This window comes from Psammomys obesus, unplaced genomic scaffold, assembly GCF_907164565.1.
Source record: "Psammomys obesus unplaced genomic scaffold, mPsaObe1.curated_primary_1811, whole genome shotgun sequence".
In the NCBI taxonomy this organism is placed as follows: Eukaryota; Metazoa; Chordata; class Mammalia; order Rodentia; family Muridae; genus Psammomys; species Psammomys obesus.
In genome coordinates, this window is record NW_026591497.1 from 2303758 (window position 1) to 2326379 (window position 22622).

General features: G+C 41.3%; 1 protein-coding gene across 4 annotated transcripts in view; it reads left to right on the forward strand.

Annotated features, from left to right (window-relative positions):
* LOC129679227 (protein HIRA) overlaps positions 1-22622 on the forward strand; it is a 76625-nt gene that overhangs the window by 22169 nt on the left and 31834 nt on the right. For all 4 annotated transcript variants that reach the window (XM_055610197.1, XM_055610198.1, XM_055610199.1 and 1 more), the window contains 8 exons: positions 7472-7567; positions 9005-9165; positions 11813-11980; positions 14230-14343; positions 16090-16160; positions 16621-16726; positions 19476-19691; positions 21222-21307. In XM_055610197.1, coding sequence (XP_055466172.1) covers positions 7472-7567; positions 9005-9165; positions 11813-11980; positions 14230-14343; positions 16090-16160; positions 16621-16726; positions 19476-19691; positions 21222-21307 — 1018 coding nt within the window. The remainder of the gene's footprint in view (positions 1-7471; positions 7568-9004; positions 9166-11812; positions 11981-14229; positions 14344-16089; positions 16161-16620; positions 16727-19475; positions 19692-21221; positions 21308-22622) is intronic.

Here is a 22622-nt window from a genome sequence, read left to right on the forward strand (position 1 = left end):
GAAAAGCAGAGACTGATGGGAAGAGGGCATTGGGTCTTTGAAAAGCAAAAGGTGAAAAATATATGGCTGACAGATTTAACTAGCGGTGAAAAGGGGAAAAAAAAAAGGAGACAGAATTAGAAGTGAAGATCTAGAAAAATATTTAAGCATTAAGCTAAAAACAAAAGGATAAACCAGAAACAAACTCTGAGTTCTTAATTGTTGCTAAAGAGAAAAGAATAGTTTGAACTCTGAGTGAGAAGGTTGGAAACCAACATTCTTCAGAATGAGTCCTGGTTCTGATGCTTTGCAGTGGGCGCTGATCTATGGGTGCACACATTCCCTCAGGATGCACTTTCTCCCTGCTGTACTCCCTAGCCTTTTTAATTTTGATTTTTGAGTTGGGGGAGGGAGTGTCTCAGTGGTTCCCAGGCTGGGTTTGAACTCACTAAATTGAGGCCAGCCTTGAACATAACGCATATAGTCCTCCTGCCTTAGTCTTCCAAGTAGCTAGGATTACTAGCCTCAGCTTGTCTTAGCAGTCTCAGCTCTAAATCATTTATTGATACATCATTTCAAATTTTGAGAAACATCAGAGAGAACATAGAAATATTTTTTCTTCAGAACAAGATAGAACCCTTGGTTTCCAAAACCTAGTAGAAAATAACAGGGAAACAAAAGCAACCTGAATAAAAATAGAAACATCAATAACAGTACTAAAGAATACAATATTCAAAAAGTTAACTCATATAATAAATTTGATCCATATAGAAGACATTTGAGTAAATGGAAGTCTATTATAACCTACTACTAGATTTAAGTGACTTATGCTACATAGTCATCTGTAGGTATTTTAACAAGAATAGTAGCTAATTAGTCGTTAGTTGTTAATAACTATGCCTTTAAAACGATGCTCACAGAGAGTTGTTTTTTTTTTTTTAAACATGGCAGAATCTTGTGTTTCTAAAACTAGTGACATGATGACACATCCCTATTGTTTTCTGCATTCAGGAAGCTGCAGCAGGAGGACTGTGAGTTTGAAGTCAGTTGGGAGTGATTACATAGCAAGACTTGAAGTGACACGTGCCGTTAACCCCAGCACTTTGGAGTTAGAGGCAGACGTGTGCATCTCTGGGAGTTTGATGTATACAGTGAGATCCAAAGCAGCCAGAGCTACACAGTGAGACCATATCTTAAAGAAAGAGCCCAAAAGAAGACAATAATTATGCAATATTACAGTTCATAGCTAAGTCTAATTCTTTTTTTCATTAAAGATAGGATGAGTTTGGCTGTATTTTGTTGCTCTGGAGGTTAGTAGTACAGTACAAACAGAGAAGATAGATATGCTGGGAAGACAGAAGTGAAATATCATGTCATGTCCAGCAAAAATAAAGCAATAACAAAGCACGGAGAAAACTCGTAGAACCACTAACATAAGTTATTCAGTTGGCCTCGTATGAAAACATGTATCTTTTATTAGTAATAGCCAAGTAGAATATCTAGTGATTTTTAAGAAAGCCTCATGCTCCCCAAAATTAAAAAAAATTGTTAATAACCAGGATTAATATTACCAAGGAATATATGACATCTCTGACTTGAACTACAGAGTTATTTGAACAGGTTTTATGGTGCTGGGCTTTGACTCAAGGTCTTGCATATTAGATAAGCACCCTGCCCTTGAATTGCAACTCCAGGTGTCCCTTTTTCTTTTTGTCCCTTCTTTTTAGAAGAAATTGAGTCTTGCTCTGATCTAGGCTCAAGCCTTCAGCTTCCTAAACAGTTGAGTAGGATAACAGGTGTATATACTATCACCAAAAACTTTCTTTTAAAACATGAGGCAAACTTTCACCACACAGCTCATGCTGATCTGGAACTTGCAGTATTCCCAAGGCTGGCCTCCATTTCATAATCTTCCTCCTTCAGTTTCCTGAATATTGGGATTATAGATATGAACCGTAATGCTTAGCTTCACAATCTTTTTTGAAAGATGCATAATTCATAAATAAACTAAATAAAATTCATGTGTACTCTCAATTACTCATCCATGTAACAGTTAATTCATCACAGGTTGTGTTCCAGGCCCTGTACTTCTTTCAGTGTGTGCTGCTTGTAAAAACGACAGGTGTAGCTAGACCTAGCAGTATAGACCTGTAATCTGCCCCTTAGAAGGCTGCAGGAGGGTCAAATTTCAAGTCTAGCGTAGGTAATTTAGTGAGATCCTGTCTCAAAATAACAAAGGGGCTAGGGATGTAACACACTGGTTATGTGATATCTATGAGGTCTGAGCTTTAATGCTCATATAGGAAGAAGACTAAAAAGGGTGGACAGACATGTAGTAAGAAATGTGATGAGACCAGGGGAGGAACCATGGAAGCAACTGGCAAGTGCTAGGAAGCATCGAGGAGAGGGCAGATGCTATTGTGAGCATCTTCCAGTTAAGTCTTACTGAGTTTGGTGACCTCTGAAGAAAGATGTGAGAGAAAAGCTGGAACAAAGGTCATGGAATATGGACTTGTGCTTGACGTATTCAGGGAGTCAGTGGGTAGGGGGAGCAGGCTGGAGTTTCTGGGGTTGGGGCTTTGAGACCAAGGTAAGCACTTTTGTTTGAGTGTGAACATCAAGGTCAGCAGGTTTTCTAGTGAGAATTTGAGGCCTGTGACAATATCCCATGCTCAGGCTAAAGGCTGATTTAAGTGAGAGGCAATGCTAGCCCAGTACTGGGCTCTAACATGGAAGTGATCAGAGGAGGAGTTCCTGGTATATCTAACACAAGTTCTAAAACACATAGAAAAATTCAGAGAAGATCATGCTATATGGAACTTGGAAAGAATCTCCATGTTCTATCTCAATCCTGAACAATGGAAAGGATGCCATTCCCAGAATTACTAAGATGTCTGTTTTCAAGGAGAAAGGTTTCCAAGTTTGGTTATGGACATGCTGGTGAGATTTTGGCAGTAGAATTCCTGAACACAGTAAGAGATGGAATGAAGGTTTGAAATGATGAAACTAAGAAAGAATGAGACAAGATAAGAAAGTGTGTGTGTGTTCATTCTTGTGTGTCTGTGAACCTTTCTCGTAAAGAAGTGCATCCCCAAATGTGCATGCAAATAGTAGCCAACCCTATGTTGTTTAAAATACTGTTTAATCTTCCTTCTTTCTTTTCTAACCATTCCCTACCCCATGACTGTCTTAAATACTAAGTTTCATTTGAATCATTGTGATAGTCATTCATTATGTATTTTCTTTCCATCGTTAAGCACAACACCACTTCCAGAATAAAGCTTAAAAAATATACAAAAATCAGCCAACCAAAAAAACCTGTGTTGTGGGGCTGGAGAGATAGCTCGGTGATTAAAAAAAAAAAGTGTTTGCTGCTCTTCCAGGGGCTCTGGTTCAGTTCCTAGCACCCATATACTGGCTCATAACTCTTTAACTCCAGCTCCAAGGGTTCTGATGCCCTCTTCTGACTGCCACAGACTCCTTTATGCATGTGATGTGCCTAGATACACTTAGGCATGCATATATACCTACAATCAATCAACTAACCAACCAGCGAACCAGCCAATCAATATTTGAAACCCCTGAGTTTGGGCTGGAGAGATTGTTCAGTGACTAAGAGTACGGGTTGCTTTTCCAGAGGACCCAGGATCAATTCCCAGCATTCACATGGCAGCTCACAACTCTCTGTAACTCCAAGATCCAGCACCTTCACACAGACATACAGACAAAACACCAATAAAAGTAAAAATAAATCAAAACAAGAACAACTGTGAGTTACAAAGTGTGCTGTACTAAACCCAGGTTCCACTGCAGCTCTGTGGTGGTGGCTAGAAGAGCTCTTCTGGCACTTTAACACTTCTGAGTTACACTGGTAATAACTCTAAACTCACACATATGTATTTCTCTAAATTATATATATATAATCATATAAATAAATAAAAATGAAAATAGATACAATAAATAATATATAATAGTATATTACAATATATACTATTATATATTGCATATTAATATATATATAAATGTAATATAATATATGATTATATATTATATTTATATAAGTTATATAAAACATCTTTCCAGTTGCAACATAAAAATATAAATTTAGGAGGAATCAGTTTGGACATTTCAAACGACCCTTCAGGATAATGAGAGTCATAATTGATTTAATAATGTGGATCATCAGAGTGTCTTTTTGTAGAGAGCTAATCCAATTCATTTTTAAAAGCAGTGATTAATTTAGGGTTTTTAGGGCTTTTGTACTTTTAAATTAATTTTACAGGTATTCTTTTTCTGTAAAGAATGACATTGACAGCTGGGAGTGGTGGGCACGCCTTTAATCCTAGCACTTTAGTCATAGGCAGAGGCAGGCGGATCTCTGAGTTCTAGGCCAGCCTGGTCTATAGAGTGAATTCCAGGACTGCCAATGCTACCCAGAGAAACCTTGAAAAACAAGCCAACAAAAAAGGAAAGAGAAGGAATGACACTGGACTTTTGATTCAGGTAGCATTGAATCTGCAGAGACTGCTCTTGGTAATGTAGCTGTTCTCATAATATTCTTCTAATCCACAAACATGAGAAGTTTATCCTCTAATACTTTCTTCGATTTTTTTCTTCAGTATTTTAAACTTTTTATTGTGTAGGTCCTTCCCATTCTTAGCTATGGTGGAAACTAAGGGGACCAAAGTGTGTAAGCAACCTAGAACCCCATGTTTTGGAAGAGTTGTCCTCTTGGATTTTGATAGAATGATAGTGGGGAATAAAACAAAATCAATATATTACGATGTAATTTCTGGGGTTGGCGATTCCCAACCCCAGCATACTCAAGTATGTTGATCTTAGCCAGATGGAAAGGAGTGGTATATACAGTTTATCCAGCATTTTATTTGCGTGTGTGCCTGCACACCAGAAAAGGGCACCAGATCTCAGTATAGATGGTTATGAGCCACCATGTGGTTGCTGGAAATTGAACTCAGGACCTTTGGAAGAATAGACAGTGCTCTTAACCTCTGAGCCATCTCTCTAGCCCATATATACAGTTTAAAGACAAGCTCCAAGTTTGGAGTTCAGAGAAAATTATAACAGGTATGGCTTCCCTAAGAAGCTGGACACGGGTGTCAGATTGGCTAGTGAATAAATACTGTTACAGTTGAGAACATTCATAGTGTTGGTTGCTGACACATTGTAAGCTTTGGATAAAATAGCACTGAAGAAGGCTACACTGTACTAAAGAACTTTATATACTACATGGATTCATCACTTTTCAGAACAGGAATTGATTATCTTCACATGTCCCATAGTAACCATTAAGCAGTTTATAAAGTTCATTTAGAGCCTCAATAAATACAACATACACTCAGATAAATAAGAGATAAATGCTGGATAATTAAACCAGGAGAAGACAGAAATGAATATCAGATCTCTAGCCAAGGGGATATTTTCAAGGGTAGCAGGAATAGAAGAAATTATGATGGGTAACAGCAGACTACTTTAGTAAGCTCCTACAGTAGGGGAACTTGACTAGATGATATTGATGGATAGTATATGTGACATTTGTCTGGAAGTTGCTAAGAAGATCATATCTGTTTTTTTGGGTTCTATTTGACCACATCACTGTATAGAACAGGCTATTTTTGAACTCATGGAGATCTGTGTGCTTCTGCCTCTTGGGTGTTGAAATTAAGAGGGTACACTACCATGCCTGATTCCTGACTACATCTTTTCTGCTGTAGACTTGGCATTATAAATTTTGGAGCTTATGTGCCTACTCTTACAGAACTCTAAGCTCTTGTTTTCTTTGTCAAGTAGACACTGAATTTAGTTATGTTAACATCCACTGCTCAGAATGATTTCACAGTAGACAGTCATAAAACGTGAGCAAATTAATCTAAAAAGGCTTCTTTAGATAATAGATTTTTTTTTACTAGTTAAGACTTATATCACAAATGACTTTACTAATTAAGACTTATATCACAAATGGTGCCTAATAAGTTAGAAGGAAAAATGGTCACAGTCCTCATTGAAGTGGATATACATACACATGCAAAGGCACAAAAGTCTTTTTCCTTATCTTGAGACAGAGTATTGGTATCTAGCCTGACCTTGTCGTACCCACTATACCCAGCTCATAGAGGGCTTTGAAAAGTAGTCTACAGAGCTAGTGGCAGTGACAAACATTTGTCATTCTAGCAGCATATGGAGTTCAAGACCAGTGTGGATTACAGAGCAAGACCCCATCTCAGCAAAACAACAGAACTCTGGGAGTTAGTGTTCAGTGTTAAGTTACGTCTGTTTATAGTAATGAATGGTTTCTATGTAAAGTATAGAGAAAATCAAAGGAAGCTGTGAAGATATCCTAGACAGAGTAAGAAATGAAGCATGTTGGTATGTAAGAATTGCAGGCCATCAAGCCAAGTGCTATGAAGGAAAGATCCATCAGGCTGTTACTGAGGATTAAAAAAGCTAGAAAAAGTTGCAATAGAAACTTTGAATATTTTCCTTCTATCTTAAAAAGTTTCTGCATGGAAAGGACTAGGTGACAAGTAATTGTACCAGGCATTAGTGTTAGAAGAAAAATATGTGAAACCAGATTCCTTACCCCAGGCAAGATAAGAATGGTCATGTCACCAACACAGCTGACCGTTGTTAGTGCCTTGAATTATCTGGTACTGTTCTATTGCAGCTTCTCACATTTCATCCTTATAGTATTTTTAGGATAGTAGGAATTTTACAGGTAAGAAAACTCAGTCACAAAAAAAAAAATAAGTGCTTCTAGTGGTCATGGCAGCTCATACTCATAATCCTGGCACTTGGGAGGTGGAAGCAGAATGATGAGGAATTCAAGTTCATGTCATCTTTGGCTATATAACTAAGGCCAGCTTGAGCTATGTGAGACCTTATCTCAAAAAACCAGAGGGAAGGAGAGATAGGGAAAGTAGGAAACAAATGTCACTTGTTCTGTGGCAGCTCAATAGGGAAAGGATATTCCTGGTAGATTAGTAGTAAGAGCAGGCCTCCATGACATTCAGATATGCTCTTGATTGTGTGTTCTGCTGTACCCACTGTCTCATCTAGTTCTAAGAAGGTTCTGGAGGAGGTCCAGGTAGGACCATAGAACAAGTTAACAAGCCAAAGAGCAACTTTGAAGCCACAGAAGCAGGAAATGTCAGGTTATGGTTCTAATATGTGGCTTTGAGGCCACAAGATCCATAAGTTCTCCTCACAGGCTGTTTCCTCAGTTTCTTTGTAAACATCGTGGGGCACTATGGTCAATTTAGTGCTTGATATTCAGTGTCCACTGAAAAAATGTTAAGTAGGAATTTTTTTCAGATTGACAAAAGTAGTTGTTAGGGTCTCAAGCTAAGTGTCCTCATGTGTGAAAACTACAGGATCAGCTGAGCTGGCCTAAAGAAAAGGCTTTTGCTAAGTACCCACCATCACCTAACTGCACACCAGTCAAAAGGTCTTACCATTGTACCCTGTCTTCTTCCAGATGTGATGGATGTAGCATGGTCTCCCCACGATGCCTGGCTGGCTTCATGCAGCGTGGATAACACTGTCGTCATTTGGAATGCTGTGAAGTTCCCAGGTCTGTGGTCCCCCATTTCTGTTTAGCAGCAGAAAAGGGTTGTTGACAGCAGCAATACCATTCTATGTGTGGAGCAGTGTGGGGATGGGGAATGGATTGCTTTGTCTTCTTCATTTTGGTCAATGAAAATTCAGGGGTCAAGGATTTTAGTATCTTGTCAGTAACCTAGTATGGCTGTTCCTTATTAACTACATTTGTTTAAGTTTAAAAAGAGGTTGATACTAAAGGAAAATTAGCCGAGTGTTAGCTTGAATGCTTCACTGTCAATGAAGGTGGCATGTGGACCGTTGGTGAGAGGCTGCTGGTCCTCTACATGTGCTGTTTGTACCCTCTGCTTTTGGGCTCTGGCCTAAGCTCAGTTGCCCTCTTTGTGAAACCACCTAGCAGATATGGGTTACCACAAACTCAGTTTTGCAAGAGAGTAGCTTTTCTTCTTTCTTGTATCTAAAATTATGAGAGGTTGTGCAATTTGGTATAGTGTTACAGTTTATAACTAGTAATATATTTGTCACAGCTGGGCATGATGGCACATCCCTTTACCCTAGCATTGAGAAGGCAGAGGCCAGCCAGGGCTATGCACCACATGTGCTTCTGGAGCCCATTTTTCTCATGGGCTAAAACACAACATCAATTGGGTGGATTTAAGTAATTTTTAAAAATAATTTATTTAATTTTTATGTGCATTAATTCCCTTGGAATTGGCATTACAGACAGTTGTGAGTTGCCATGTGGGTGTTGGGAATTGAACCTGGGTCCTTTGGAAGAGCAGACAGTGCTCTTAACCACTAAGCCATCTCTCCAGTCCCGGATTTAAGTAATTTTAATTCCTTCTGGAAGCTACTACCAGCATGTGTGGGGATACTTGTTTGGGCCTTAGGAGGAGCAGTTTTAGAGTGTGGTACATCATTTATTTAGCATTGGCATCTAGATAACTCACTTAAAATGTCCCTTAATGCTGCCCTTCTTGATCTGGTAACGCCTGTTGACTCTGGGGACTATTCAGGAGGCTCACATCAGAGTTCTGCTTGAGAGGCCCTCCAGGCTACAAATATCTGTGCCTGTTGCAGATAAGATTTGGGGTTAGAATTGGCAGCTGTGTTCTAGCCTGTATCCTTGTTGCTGTTCCTCTGTGGCATGTGTGACCCCACATGTGTTAGCTCATGCTGGCCTGCATGATGCAGCCATTTCTTCATATTGCTTTTGCCTTGATGGGGTGGGATTGGTCAAAGTAGACTGCTCAGGCCCCTTAAAGTCCATTCCATAGGCCATCACACCTTATGTTTTTATGTTTTTGTTTTTCTTATAGATAACAACTGTTCATATTTAATCTTCACTTATTCATTCACTCATTCATCCATCTATCTATCTATCTATCTATCTATCTATCTATCTATCTATCTATTATCTATCTATTTATTTATTTTTGGTTCTTCACAGAAATTCTTGCAACTCTGAGAGGTCATTCTGGCTTAGTGAAAGGGTTGACTTGGGACCCTGTTGGTAAATACATTGCCTCTCAAGCTGACGACCGAAGCTTGAAGGTATGGAGGACGCTGGACTGGCAGCTAGAGACCAGCATCACCAAGCCTTTTGATGAGGTAACTGGAAATAGTCTAGAGCTTGGCCTCCACCCCTGCTGTACTTCTTGAACAGAGGAGGAACTGGCTGTGGTCCAAGCTGTGTGGGTGCATACAGTCTAGGGGTGTAGGCTTTAGTTCTGTGAGTTAGGTGATAAAAATCTTTTCTTTCTGAGAAAGTGTTTAATGGCCAGCTTTGAAATGAAAAAATGTTATTATATTTTTAATTAGCATACAGACTTAGCTTACATTACAGTATTTTCAAACATAATTTATTGTTGTGTTTCTTCCTCCGGTCTCCTCTCTTTGATGTCTTATGTTTTGAGTGTTCCACTTCCTTAGCTGGTCCCCTTTCTAGTTTCATGAACTATATTCAAACACACACACACACACACACACACACACACACACACACACACACACAAAACACGTACACATACACACCCACTCACCAAGCTAAGAGAACATGCCAAATTTGTCTGATTCTGTATTACCTTGCTTAATATAATAATTTCCAGATCTATCACTCCTCCTGAAAATTTCATAATTTGATTGATTTTTCTGTACAGCTGAATAAAGTTCCTCTCTGTGTAAGTATACCCTGTTCATACTATCCATTTATTTGTTCATGGGCATCTGGGCTAGTAAGTAATGCAGCTGTAATAACCCATGGATGTTAGGCATCTCTGTGGTAGGGTATGGGGTTTAGTATGTACCCAGGAATAATAAAGCTGGATCATATAGTATTATAGTCCTAATTTTTTGTGATAACCACTGTACTGATTTCTGTAGTGGCTGCACCCCATTACTGAAGAAGGGTTCTTTTCCTTTACATCCTTATCAGCATTGTTACTGCCTCTGTTCTTGACATTCTTACCGGGGCGAGGTGGAAGCTCAAAGTAGTTTTAACTTGCATTTTCATATGGCTAAGGATAACAAACACTTTTGAAAGCATATAAAAGTGTTCTTTTTTTGAGGTCTTTTGTTTCATTAGGCCGTTTACTGATTGTCAGCTTTACTTTTTTTGGTATTTAATTTTCACTGTTCCTTTAAAAAACATTTTTAAAAATTTATTTATTGATAGCTTTATATACATGTATATTTTAATCATACTTCTACTTCTTTGGAACCCTTTTTTAAAAATATTTATTTATTTAAAAATATTTATTTATTATACAGTGCTCTGTCTGCATGTCCACCTGCACACCAGAAGAGGGCACCAGATCTCATAGATGGTTGTGAGCCACCATGTGGTTGCTGGGAATTGAACACAGTTTTTACAACATGGAGGGAGATCAAACTGCAGTAGCTTCTGCAGTATTTTACTGTCTCTTTTTTTGAGTTCTGATTTCATATGGAATCTGAGATAAAGATTACTGTCATTCATTAGACATTTGCTAAATATCTTTTGTATGTAAAGCAGTACTGGGTATAGGCAAATAAAAATAGATTGTAATGTTGTCTTTCCCCTTGATGCTTATTGCCCAGTGGGAAATACAGTCATTCACATGAATTGTGTATATGGTGAAGGTACAGTCTAGACTACAGAGACAGCCTAGGTAAGGGGGGTTATGTCAGAAAAGCCTTTGCAAAGCATGGGACACAGGAGTGGATATTTTCAGAGGGAACTAAGTTGCTTGCTTGCCATGTGTCAGTTGCAGTGAGAAACTTAAAATCATGTATTCAGCTCTTTCTAAACCGACAACAGCTGCTGGGCTAGCTCTAAGAATAAGGCCAGATTTCACCTTACTTCCCCTACCTTCCTTGCCTACAGCTAGGGTAGGGGCTATGATTATCACACCTAGAACTTCTAGAGACCTTGACTGGTAGGCACAGGGTTCTGTGAGCCAGGATCCTAGACTGGCTGTAGGAGAGTCCTGAATGCCAGTGAGGTCTGGTAGTGCTCTTTGGCTTCTGCTGGGGCCATTAGCACAGAGGCGCAGGGAGGTGCTCCCACAGCACTGGGTCTTGCTCTGCCAATGAACTAAGATTATAACCCTAGTCTTGAAGGCTGGCCGAGGCTGATCTTGAGTTTGGTTTTGGGCTTATTTTGTGTTTTTTTGTAGGAGCGATTTTATGAGGGGATACCTGCCTCAACCTTCAGGCCAAAACAGGCCTAGTGCCTTTCTTCTGTGCCTCTTATAAGGACTGTATAAACCTCTTCTCCTTTACAGGTGTCCTTTCCACTTATAAGGTGTGGGGATAACTTCAAGGGCGTGGGTAGCACAGTACTGTCACCTACTATACACAGGCACAGCTTCCTGTTTGGTTTGTGGGTGTCTGTAGGTACTTTTTTAATTGTAGCATTTCTTGAGGATGCTTTGCAGATTCTGTGCGCTGGGCTAACATATGCTGTGCAGAAGCAGTAGATAAGTGGCTGGATAGATCTGGCCCATGCAGAGCTGGTGGTCTAAAGGAATGGTCTTTCTGTAGATTATGTCTTCTGGTATTTTATATTCACTCATGTGGGTAAGCAGAGAGTGGATGATGTCACAGTTCCCATACTCATTTGACAGAGAACTCTTTTTGGTATGTCACCTGCAGAGACTAGAGTTCTGGCAGAAGCATGGTGTGTGTCCTGTGAACATGCATTTGTAAATCACAGTTCTCTTTATCCTTGAGGCCAGAGTTTTCTTGAGCTCCTTTCAAGCTCAGATGTTTTTTGCAGTGTGGAGGAACGACCCATGTGCTCCGGCTTAGTTGGTCTCCTGATGGCCATTACCTGGTATCTGCCCATGCCATGAATAATTCTGGCCCTACTGCTCAGATCATCGAACGAGAAGGCTGGAAGACCAACATGGACTTCGTGGGACACCGGAAAGCTGTGACTGTTGTGGTTAGTGTCCCTCACCTCAGAAATCCTAGCAACTGTCAGTACCATCCTGAGCTGTCTACTGCAGTGACATCCATGTGTTTTCAGAGCTTAGGGAGTGTCTGCTTCCCTGATTCCCAATGAATCTCTAAGACTGTGTCTCATGTAGACTGAGTGATGGGCTCTGGGAGTCAGCACACTGTGGAGCATCTTTCATCTTAAGCATGCTTAGATATTTTAGGACTATTTTTGTAAAATGGAATATGTATGTAAAATTGTTTTATAGGTGTGAGATTCTAAAGTGGTAACTCAGTGCTAGCCTTTTTTAGGTTTGCCCAAAAGTGCTCCTTTGGCCAGTTCCTGTGAACAAAGAACATTCTGGGCACCCCTGCAATAGCGAGCTTCTCCTTATACCCAGCAGCAGTGGATCTGTAGTTTACTGCCTGAACTGGTGTGTGCATCTGGTCAGGGCCTTGTGCATGCTAGGCAAGTGCTCTGTCACCGAGTTATAGCTAAGCCAGACAGCCTTATCTTTTAGGCTTGAGGATATGTCCTCCACCCTAGGCAACTTTAACCAGAATGTTTTGAGAATGCCTACTGCAGGCTATTAGGGAGTTTCAAATAACCTCTTAGAACCTGGATTTTTTAAAATGTAGAATAACCAAATATAAGAGATTGATGATTAGGTTAATGACAGTGAAGGATCATTCAGAACCTGATCATAATGGGCTCTTGATTACATGTTTTTAAATTGATCATAAATGAATGTAAAACTTTGTACCTTAAATTTGCTTTGTGTTAGGAGTCCATGTTGGATTTTGTTGAGACTAGGGCCTTCTTGATAAATGTTTGAAATTACTGACTTGTATTTAGTACAGTGGTTCTGTGTTCTCAACAGCTTTGTAAGAAAATGACACTCACCAGGACCCACAACTTTGCAAGCCTAACCTGTGGTGGTAGAAAGTAATCAGGACACTTTCCATCTTGTCCAGTATCTGTTCTTTTGGTTATTCCTGCTTGCCCTCTGGAGGGAAAATCTCTTTATGCATCTGATACCAGGCTCTTAGGAGCCACTTTTTCTCTTCTGATAGATATACTCCTTTATGATTCTAAGAGCTCTACTCTCTTAATTCTACCACCCACTTTGTGTGCTAGTCATCCTTAAAGCATCAGCCAGGTACTTTAGGGACTCAGCTCTCCAGGCTAGCAGACATTGTCCTTCAGCAAGACAAACAGGGGAGAAGGAATTAATTCCGCCCTTTGCCCCTTCCTTAAAAGATGCAGTGATGTGCTGGAGACATGGCTCAGCAGTTAAGAGCACTGGCTGCTCTTCCAGAGGAATTAAGTTCCTAGCACCTTTGTGGTAGCTCACAACCATCTGTAACTCCAGTTCCAGCACATCCAACACCATCTTTTAGCCTTCACAGGTGCTACAAGTTGTGCACCAACATACTTACAGACAAAACACTTATTTAAAAAAAAAAAAATACAGTGAGCAGGCTGTGGTTTCCTGGCAAACTCAACTTCTTCTCAGGTCCTAAGGCTGACTTTGCCAGGCAAGGATGAATTGAGGTCAGTTCCAGTAGTTCATTTGTTTGAATTAAAAAAAGCTGCCTTTTTGCTTCATAAATAGAGCATTTGGTAGTGCTGTCTACAGTCTTTACTTTGCCATTCTATGCATTTATTTTCTGACCTCCTTGAGCTTTCATTTGTATCATCAACAAAATATCTCATTGTAGTTTTCAAGATGGAGTCATGTATGCTCAGTGCTGAGCTTGTAGTCTGTAAGGACCTCCTATATTCTGTGAGCTGAGAATTTGGTATCTAACTGATGCTTGGTGTTCTAACTTGCTTTCTGCTGCTCTAATAAACCCATGACCTTTTGGTAGGAACTTGGGTAGGAGAGGATTTATTTGGATTACACATCCTGGTTATAGTCCATCATTGAGGGAAGGCAGGGCAGGAACCATAGAGGGGTGTGCTTACTGGGTTGCTTTCTCTGGCTTGCTCAGATTGCTTTCTTAATAACTAGGGACCACCTGCCCAGGTGTGGTATTAGCCTACTGTGGGCTGGGCCCTCCCATATCAATCATTAATCAAGAAAATGTCCCAAAGGCCTGTCTGATGGAGGCAGTTACTCAATTGAGATTCCTTCTTCCCAGAAGACTAATTTGTGTCAAGTTGACAAAAACTGCCTGGTATACTAGGTGTTTGTACTTGGGGGACATCTTGGTATTTGATTACTTATTTTAGCCATGGTTATTTGGCTTTAGAAATTCAACCCAAAAATCTTCAAAAAGAAGCAGAAGAATGGGAGTTCTGCAAAGCCCAGCTGCCCATACTGCTGCTGTGCTGTTGGCAGCAAAGACCGCTCACTCTCTGTCTGGGTAAGTGCCTGAGCTTTGGTTGCAGGGGAGGGTGTGGACTGGGAAGACAATGAGTCTGGAGGAATTCAAGAAAAGAGCCACTGTTTTTGATGGTGCTAGGTGTATTCCTCAACATGTGCCTGGGGTCAGTTCCTTTTCAGAAACATGCGGGCTCTCCTGCTGTTTAGAAAAAAGCACTGAGACTAGGCCTGGCCAGTACCCTGATCCCCCCCCCCCCAGACGAGCTCCTTCAGCTATCGGTGTCATAGCTGGCATGTTGTGTCATTTTTTGCTAGGAAATTCTTTATGTCTACATATACCGTAGATGAAGTATGTTCACCTGAAAGATTCAGTTAAGTGAATGTCATATGTGTTTATGCTGTGTCCCTACTACCTTGCACACTTCCTCTTCCTGACTTTATCAAAGCAGTCTCATAATGATAGTTTATTCCTATTATTGTTGTGTAGGGTTTAACTTGATAAGCATACCATGAACTGTTCATGTGTTTTTCTGTGGGCAGATATTAAGGTTGTTTTAGCTGAGATGAGGTCTTTTTGTGAGGCCCAGGTTTGCCTTGAGCTTGAGCTCCTCCTGCCATCCTGGCCTGCCTGTGTTGACTTCTTTTCCTTGTCCATTTGACACTTTAGATAACACTGATGTTTAAGACTGTAAGTCTTATTTTCCTTGCTAGACAGTAGTACTCAAGAGAGGTACTGTCTTAAGCCTCTTTAGATCTAACTTGGTGTGGTCCATTGTGCAGATTCCCAGCCTGTATTCAATAATGGGTAGAGAGTGAACTGTGACAGTTTTTGGAAGGTTAAATGCCTTATCACCAGAGGCTGATGTTCTGTGACCCAAGACAATTCTACATACATTGCAGACTGTGGTCCTAGCTGCTAGGTACATGCCAGCATGCTGAAAGTCTCTCTTTCTCTTACACACACACACACATGCACACACACACACACACACACTTTAAGAAAATAAATTAAGACTTTTCAAAAGCAGAATTACCTTCAGGCTACATGCATTATAATTTGTTCAGAGAAATATGTTGCTGGAAGGGACCTAGGAAGCTTTCTTTTCACAACCACACACATACCACATATGTGCCTGGTTGCCTGTGAAGGCCAGAAGAGGGTGTCCAACCTCTAGAACTGAAATTATAATTGGTTGTAAGGTTCCATGTTGGTGATGGGAACTGACCTAATGTGCTCTGTAAGACATTAATTGCTCTTAACCACTGAGACGTTTCTCTGACCCTTTACCCCCTTTTATGTATGTATCTGTGTATGTAAGTACACAAGTGTATGTGAGCATGCAGAGTGCCCCTTACTCACTGAGCCATCCGTCTAGCCCTTTATTGGAGTTACAGCTTATGTCTGTGAGCTATCTGGCACACAGGGGCGAGCCTTAATGATTTATGTAACTATTTTCTGGAACACTGAGTAATGTGGACCAGAGCTCAATGCCCAGAGAAGGTGAGCTGTGTCCTTTTGGGACCATCTCATACTGCTCTGCTTTTTCTGTTGTTGAAAGAATGCAAAGCTGCCCCCTGCCAGACAGTAGCTTCTTTAAGTATGTGAATTCCTGGCGGGCCTTGGCATTCCCAGCTTGGGGTTTTGGCACTTGTGTCTAGATTGAGTTTAATATGTCATATATGTTAGTGGAGGCGACTGAAGCTCCTGAGCACATAAAGATGGTTGAGCTTAGTGCATGAGTTGGTTCTCAGTGATTTCATTAATTTTAACTTTTTCTTTTCATAGCTCACGTGTCTGAAACGGCCTCTGGTTGTCATCCATGAGCTGTTTGACAAATCCATCATGGATATTTCCTGGTAAGATGGATTCTTGCTGCAGTGAACTGGCTCCTACAACATGAGACCCGTAAGGCCAGGCAGCTTGTTCACCTTCCTCTGGCCATGTAGCCCCAAGGTGCTGTTTGTACTCTACTCAGTAGCAGCAGCTCAGCTCTGCTTTTGTGTCAGCACAGCCAGGGTTTGTTGTAGGGAAATGCCTGCTTGGACAGACTGGGATTTCTCTAAGTTTATAGCATACACGCTTCTCAAGATTTATAAAACAAATTTAAAACTTTTAGAAAACTTGGTAAGAGATTCTTTGCACTGGTACCCGGGTAGCAAAGGCTGTGATTGTCGCCCCTCTTTGCGTGCCCCTATCTTCAGGCCACAGAAAGGAGCCTTAGGTTTCTAGTATCTATCAGAGCATTCTCTGAGCATCCTCATGTGGCCACTTCAGGTACATTGTCCCCCCTAGGCTGCTGACAGGTGTCTCTTTCAGGACTCTGAATGGCTTGGGTATCCTGGTATGCTCCATGGACGGCTCTGTGGCATTTCTTGATTTCTCCCAGGATGAACTTGGAGACCCACTGAGTGAGGAGGAAAAGGTAGGCTTTTGGGCTGTATGCTGCCATAGTAGCTATGAGATCCCTTCAGTTGGGTCCTCTTATGGAAGACATAGACACATTATTTCTTAAGTATTCTAACATGTTTGCTCTTTATAGACTATGTACTCCTTTTTTTTTTTTTTTTTTTTTTTAAAAAAAAAAAAAAAAAGAAAAGATTAATAATACTTATGCCAAAAATAAGAACAAAGAATAATCTGGGTATCTGTGATTACGCTGAGAGAAGCAATAGCTATCAAAAGTCTTTCACTCTGGGAGAGAGTTGAAGTCACTTCTGTGGGTTGTTTGTTTATGTCACTTCCTTCATTCTGTTGTTTCGTGCTGGCATAGCAGCAGTTATGTGACAGTTAATACTGGTCATTCTTAGCATCTATGCCAGGTTCTTGCCCATATACGGGCTTTGTAAATATTTATCATTTAAACTTCATATAGTTGCTGGGTGCAGGGGCATATACCTTTAATCCTAAAAAGGCTGAAGAGAGTTCAGGGCCAGCCTGGGCTACAGAGTGAGACTGGTTTAAAAAAATAACTAAGGAAACAGAACAGTCATGTAAAGTGATGCTTATAGATGCTGAGGATCAAACCCAGGGCCTCCCACATGATGAACAAATGCTGTGGCCACTGAGCTATATATACCTGCAGCAATTCCTGTTTCATGTTATTTTAAGGAATGCCTCTAAGGAATTCTTGAGGCCTATCAATGGAGAACTGTTTGCATTTTGTTTTTTCTTGTTTGTTTGCTTGCTTGTTTGTTTTCAAGACAGGTTTTTTTTTTTTTTTTTTTTTTTCTTTTCTCTGTTATAGCCCTGGCTGTCCTGGAACTTACTTTGTATTCTAGGCTGGCCTCAAACTCATAGAGATCCATTTGCCCCTGCCTCCCACGTGCTGAGATTAAAGGCAAACACCACCATTGCCCAGCCATTCTTTTTTTTTTTTTTTTTAATGTTAAAGAAAAAGAAGATAAAGTTGAAAACTTGATAGAAAACTTACCAAGAAAAACTTCCCAAGAGAAAACTTACAAACTTTCTTTGTACCAAAAGACCAAACCCAGTAACTGAAAAGTAGGAACTGGAGTAAGCCTTTGACTTCGTGGAGATGTTTGTTATTCTTTCTTAACATTGTGTATGCCATCTTTTCCTGGTTTGTGTTCTTTTTTCCTTCTTTCTTCCTTCAGTTTTTCTGCAACCCTTTTCTCCCTAGATGCCATAATAAAAAACTGAATTATTTTTATAAAGCAAGTCTCATCATAAGTAAGGTAACCAAGCCTAAGAAAATAGCATGGCCCTTTGTGAGGACCATTCTGTCCTTAAGTAGAAAAGTGGCTGTGTGAACTAGACCTGCTGCCTTTGAGTAAGGCTTTCTCACCTATGTCTCTTCTCAGAGCATGGGGCCTCCCTGTACTTCTGTATGGGCATTGGGAAAGGCTCTGCTTTACCTGCTGTAGACACAGAAACTGTTCTTTCTACCGACAGACTTTTGCCAACCGTTAATGGGGTATTATATCCATTTGTCTGAATGGAGCTCTGTGGAAGCCCAGAGCAGGTCAGCAGCTATCCTCTTAGTGATGCTGTTGTTGGGGGTAAGCCACCTCTTCATCTACTGTGCGGCAACACCCGCAACTAAGATGTAATCCCTTGGGGTGGAGTCTACCTTATGCACTGTGCTTGGAATGGGGGGCAGCCTGCCAGTGTTTTTAAAGGAGTAAGTTTCTGAGTGACCTAGCATCTTCATTCTGCCTTATACCTGTCATCAAGGTTCCTTGGATCCTTCAGTACCTCTTAAAGAGTCACTGTGAGAGCCTTCGGAAGAATCCCATGTATCTTACCATTTCCCAGATTACTGGAAGTGACTCTGTGTTTAAGGAACTCTAAAATCCTGGCCAAGGTCAAAAGTTTGGCTTGAGATTACAGAGGTTGGGCTTGGAAGAGGGGGCAGGAGACAGGACTGTAGAAGGGGAAGGTTCCTGGGGCTACTTAGGTCCTGCAGGAGTGAGTCTCAAAGTCCCTGTTGTAGAAAGCTGTCTACCAACTAGATACCATCTCGTATGAGCCAGATATCCATTAACTTTAGTCCCTAGTTCTTGGGCAGGATATAGCACTGTCATTTGCATATCTTTTTGTGGATCCACTTCTCCGCATGTTTTTATGAGAACTGTTTGCTACGTTGTTCTGGGATGCTGCCCCTCTTCTCCTGAGGTTTCTGTCTATCTTGTTATGGCATAGGATTAACAGGGCCTATAGCTGGGAGGATAGAAGAGCTGAGAAGCCTCCTATGCTTGAGATACAATGCTAGTTGCATGGGACCTCCTGCCATGGTGGCTAGCTTTCACAAGAACAGAGAGAGCAGGTTGGTTCTGTGAGTGCTTAGAGTTTTTGGTGTGACATAAGAACCTTAAGTTACCATTTGGGCATCTGCAATTCAATTGAGACAGTATCTGTGGCCATTTGTTTTGTACTAGCCAATGTGAAAGGTGATTTCTTGTCAGTATCCCACTGTCTTTCCAACCATAGATACATAGGAGGCTGTAAACATTTTGTGGGAGATGAGAGATTTTAACAGATATATCAGGTCAGTGACAGGCAGTTGAGTGGGAACTGATGGTGAGGTGGCCTCCTGGGCTGTTTTGCTCTTAGAACCAGGAGAGTCAGCACTATAGTGTACCTGCTGGTGGGCAACTTTGGCCATGGTGATACTCAAACCCACATGTCAAACCTCTTCCTGCTTCCTACAGAGCCGCATTCACCAGTCCACCTATGGCAAGAGCCTGGCAATCATGACTGAGGCGCAGCTTTCCACAGCTGTTATTGAGAACCCCGAGATGCTCAAGTACCAGCGGAGACAGCAACAGCAGCAGCTGGATCAGAAGAATGCCACGACTAGAGAGACAAGCTCAGCGTCCTCAGTCACGGGTGTGGTCAATGGGGAAAGCCTGGAAGATATCAGGAAGGTGAGGGCCTGGCCCAGTGGCACTAAAAGACATGAGCACATGCCCAGAGACAGGGCAAAGGGGAGGAACAGATGGAACATGAAAAAGGCTTCTGGACAGGGCAGAAAGGTAGGGCCTGGGCATGAGTGGTAGTGAAGTGGTTATGTGGTGAGTATGAGGTTGGACCAATAGTCAGCTGTGGCCCATACACCTTTATCAGAGGGCTTCTTCCCCAGGGAGCCATAGAAGAGGTTGTCCTTAACAGAAATGCAGAGCCTTTACCTATTCCTCTCTCTAGGAAATTGTAGATACTGAGAAATTAGATTACTTGCCCTCAGAGCTGTTTGGGCTTCTGGAAGCCTGTATTGTACTAGTGGACAGGGATAATAGGGCAGGGCAGCATAAGAGACGTGGAGATCACTGAGAACTGAGAGTTTAATCATGTTCAGGAGCTTGTGGAGGTCAACAAACTTCTCCAGGTCAATCTGACAGAATGTGTGATTGGGAACCACCGTTATAAGCTTTTTATGAAGGAAGAAAACTGATAAAAGTCAGTTTGGAAGCCAGGCATGATGGGTCATATCTATAATTCTAGCATCTGGCAGGTTGAGGCAGGAGGATGATCACTGCATGTTTGAATTTAGCCTGGGCTATATAATGTGTTCTAGGTTAGTATGTGGGACAGAGTGACATGTTTATTCATTTTAAATAAATGAAATTTGTTTGCTAGTCACTACTTTGTGACAAGAGTGTGGCTCACATGTTCAGACCTTAATCTTAAGGCTCCTGTATTAGCTAATGGCTGTTAGATGCAATGTGCTCACAGCCTAAGTTTGGTCATGTCTGGTGCCAATGACAGGAAAGAAGGCTCTTCGCGTCAGTTCAGCTGGGAGCTCTCTATTTTTGCTTTTTCACTGTGTTGAAAATCGAAAACGTGCCCTGCTATCCATGTCTGTGCTTGGCGGTGCTTGATCTTGTTTGTACCAGCAAGGCTATGCAAAGGGGAATTAGAATACATTTCCTTAGAAGCCTTTGTTTTTCATCACCATGGTGAGATATTCATGACAAATCCAGATTTAATGCTTACAGAGACAGAAGCACAAATACTGCCTGATGGGAATATAAGTAGTAAAATTCAGAGGAGCAGAGAGGAGACTAGTGGGTGCCAGGGATTGGAAGGCAAAATGAAAATGAGCACCAGGTTTTAGTCCTAGAGCTCTGTTGTGCAGCTTAAAGACTCTGGCTACCAATCCTCTAGTTTGTACTGGTTTCCTAGAAGAGTGAAATGTTCTCATCATGAAAGCAAAACAAAAGACAGCTTTATTTTTGGATATTTGGATATGGTTAGCTCAAGCTTTTGTATTCACTTTGACTCTAGAAGCTCTGTTGTGCAGCTTAAAGACTCTGGCTGCCAATCCTCTAGTTTGTACTGGGTTCCTAAAAGAGTGAAATGTTCTCATCATGAAAGCAAAACAAAAGACAGCTTTATTTTTGGATATTTGGATATGGTTAGCTGAAGCTTTTGTATTCACTTTGACTCTACTTTGCCAGAATCTGTTGAAGAAACAAGTGGAAACACGGACAGCAGATGGTCGGAGGAGAATCACGCCTCTCTGCATAGCACAGCTGGACACTGGGTACTCATTCATTCACCAAGCTTTTTGTGACCTTGTCTGGGGAGGTCTTCTTTCTTCTTTTGCCAGTTAGCCAGTTAGGGTCTTGGAAGACTGGGGCCAACTTTATACTCTCAAAGCCCTGTGGTCCCCATAGAGCTCTTGTCACTTGTGGAAGGGTAGGAACTGAATGGGCCAAAGCCAGCATGTCTCCACTTGCTAGCCGTCTACTCGGCCTAGCTGCTGGCAAAGTGCTGTAAGGCAAGAGAGGACGTTACGCTTTCTTCCTTTTGTGACAGTTTTCCTTCTCATTATGAAAAAACATAATTGAAAAATTAGAAAGATAGTAAAAGTCTAAAGAAGAGGATAAATATCATTCATAATCCAGCTTCTGTTATCATTTTGATATCTGTATTTCCAGTCCTTCCCCACTTGCTACTGTATCTTGACCTTTAATCCACTAAATAAATAGTCCTCTGAAGCATTGCTTGCTGATTATCCAGATTCCTGTCGTCTGAATGCACCATGAGTTAACAAGCCAGCTCCTTAACTGTGGACTCGTGTCCAGTTTTTGTGACTGTTAATCTTTGAACACACACTTGACTGTCCTCCTGGGTAATTCCTGACGTGGAACTGTCAGACAGAGGTTAGGGCTCTGAGACACATTACTCGCTCTGTGGAGGCAGGAAGGGGACTATGGCCTCTTCCCATTTGCTGCTCTCTGCCCATCTGTAGTCAGGTATGTGTTTGTAGTGATTGTTCTTAGAAATGACATATGCTGAATCAAAGGGTTCTAAGTGCTCTTCTGATAGTACCCACTATTAGGTTTCTCTCTCAGGGTTTTGGACCCACATAGTGATCAGCTCAGGGCGTCAGAAAGTCCTTCACAGAGACAGTATAAAAGTCCTTTACATTTTGCAGTTGCCCATTCATGAGCTGTTCCAGGTCTTCCTGGTATCCCTTGAAACCTAAAGCAGCTTTATTCACAACATTTGCTAACCCCAGTTCTCAGGCTGTGTGTACTAGACACCTGTTGAGAACCCACTGTCTTGACTCTTCCAAATGGTGACTTAACCTTCACCACCCTCCCCCATTATAGGGTAAAGCCATCTTCCTAACTTTTATAAGAATCAAGTGTGGAAGTCTGCTTTGAACACTGCAGGCCTGAGGTAGGGAAAGAGGGGGTGGTGGTGCACTTTGATCCATTGGATCTTTCCATGCCTAACCCAGCAAGGAGGCAGAGGAGATGGGCGTTTCCTGCTGGCCTTGAGTCACCTTTCTACTACTGGGCACTTAATTTTGTGCCCAGAATTGATTTATGTTAAAGCTTTTCCCTCCT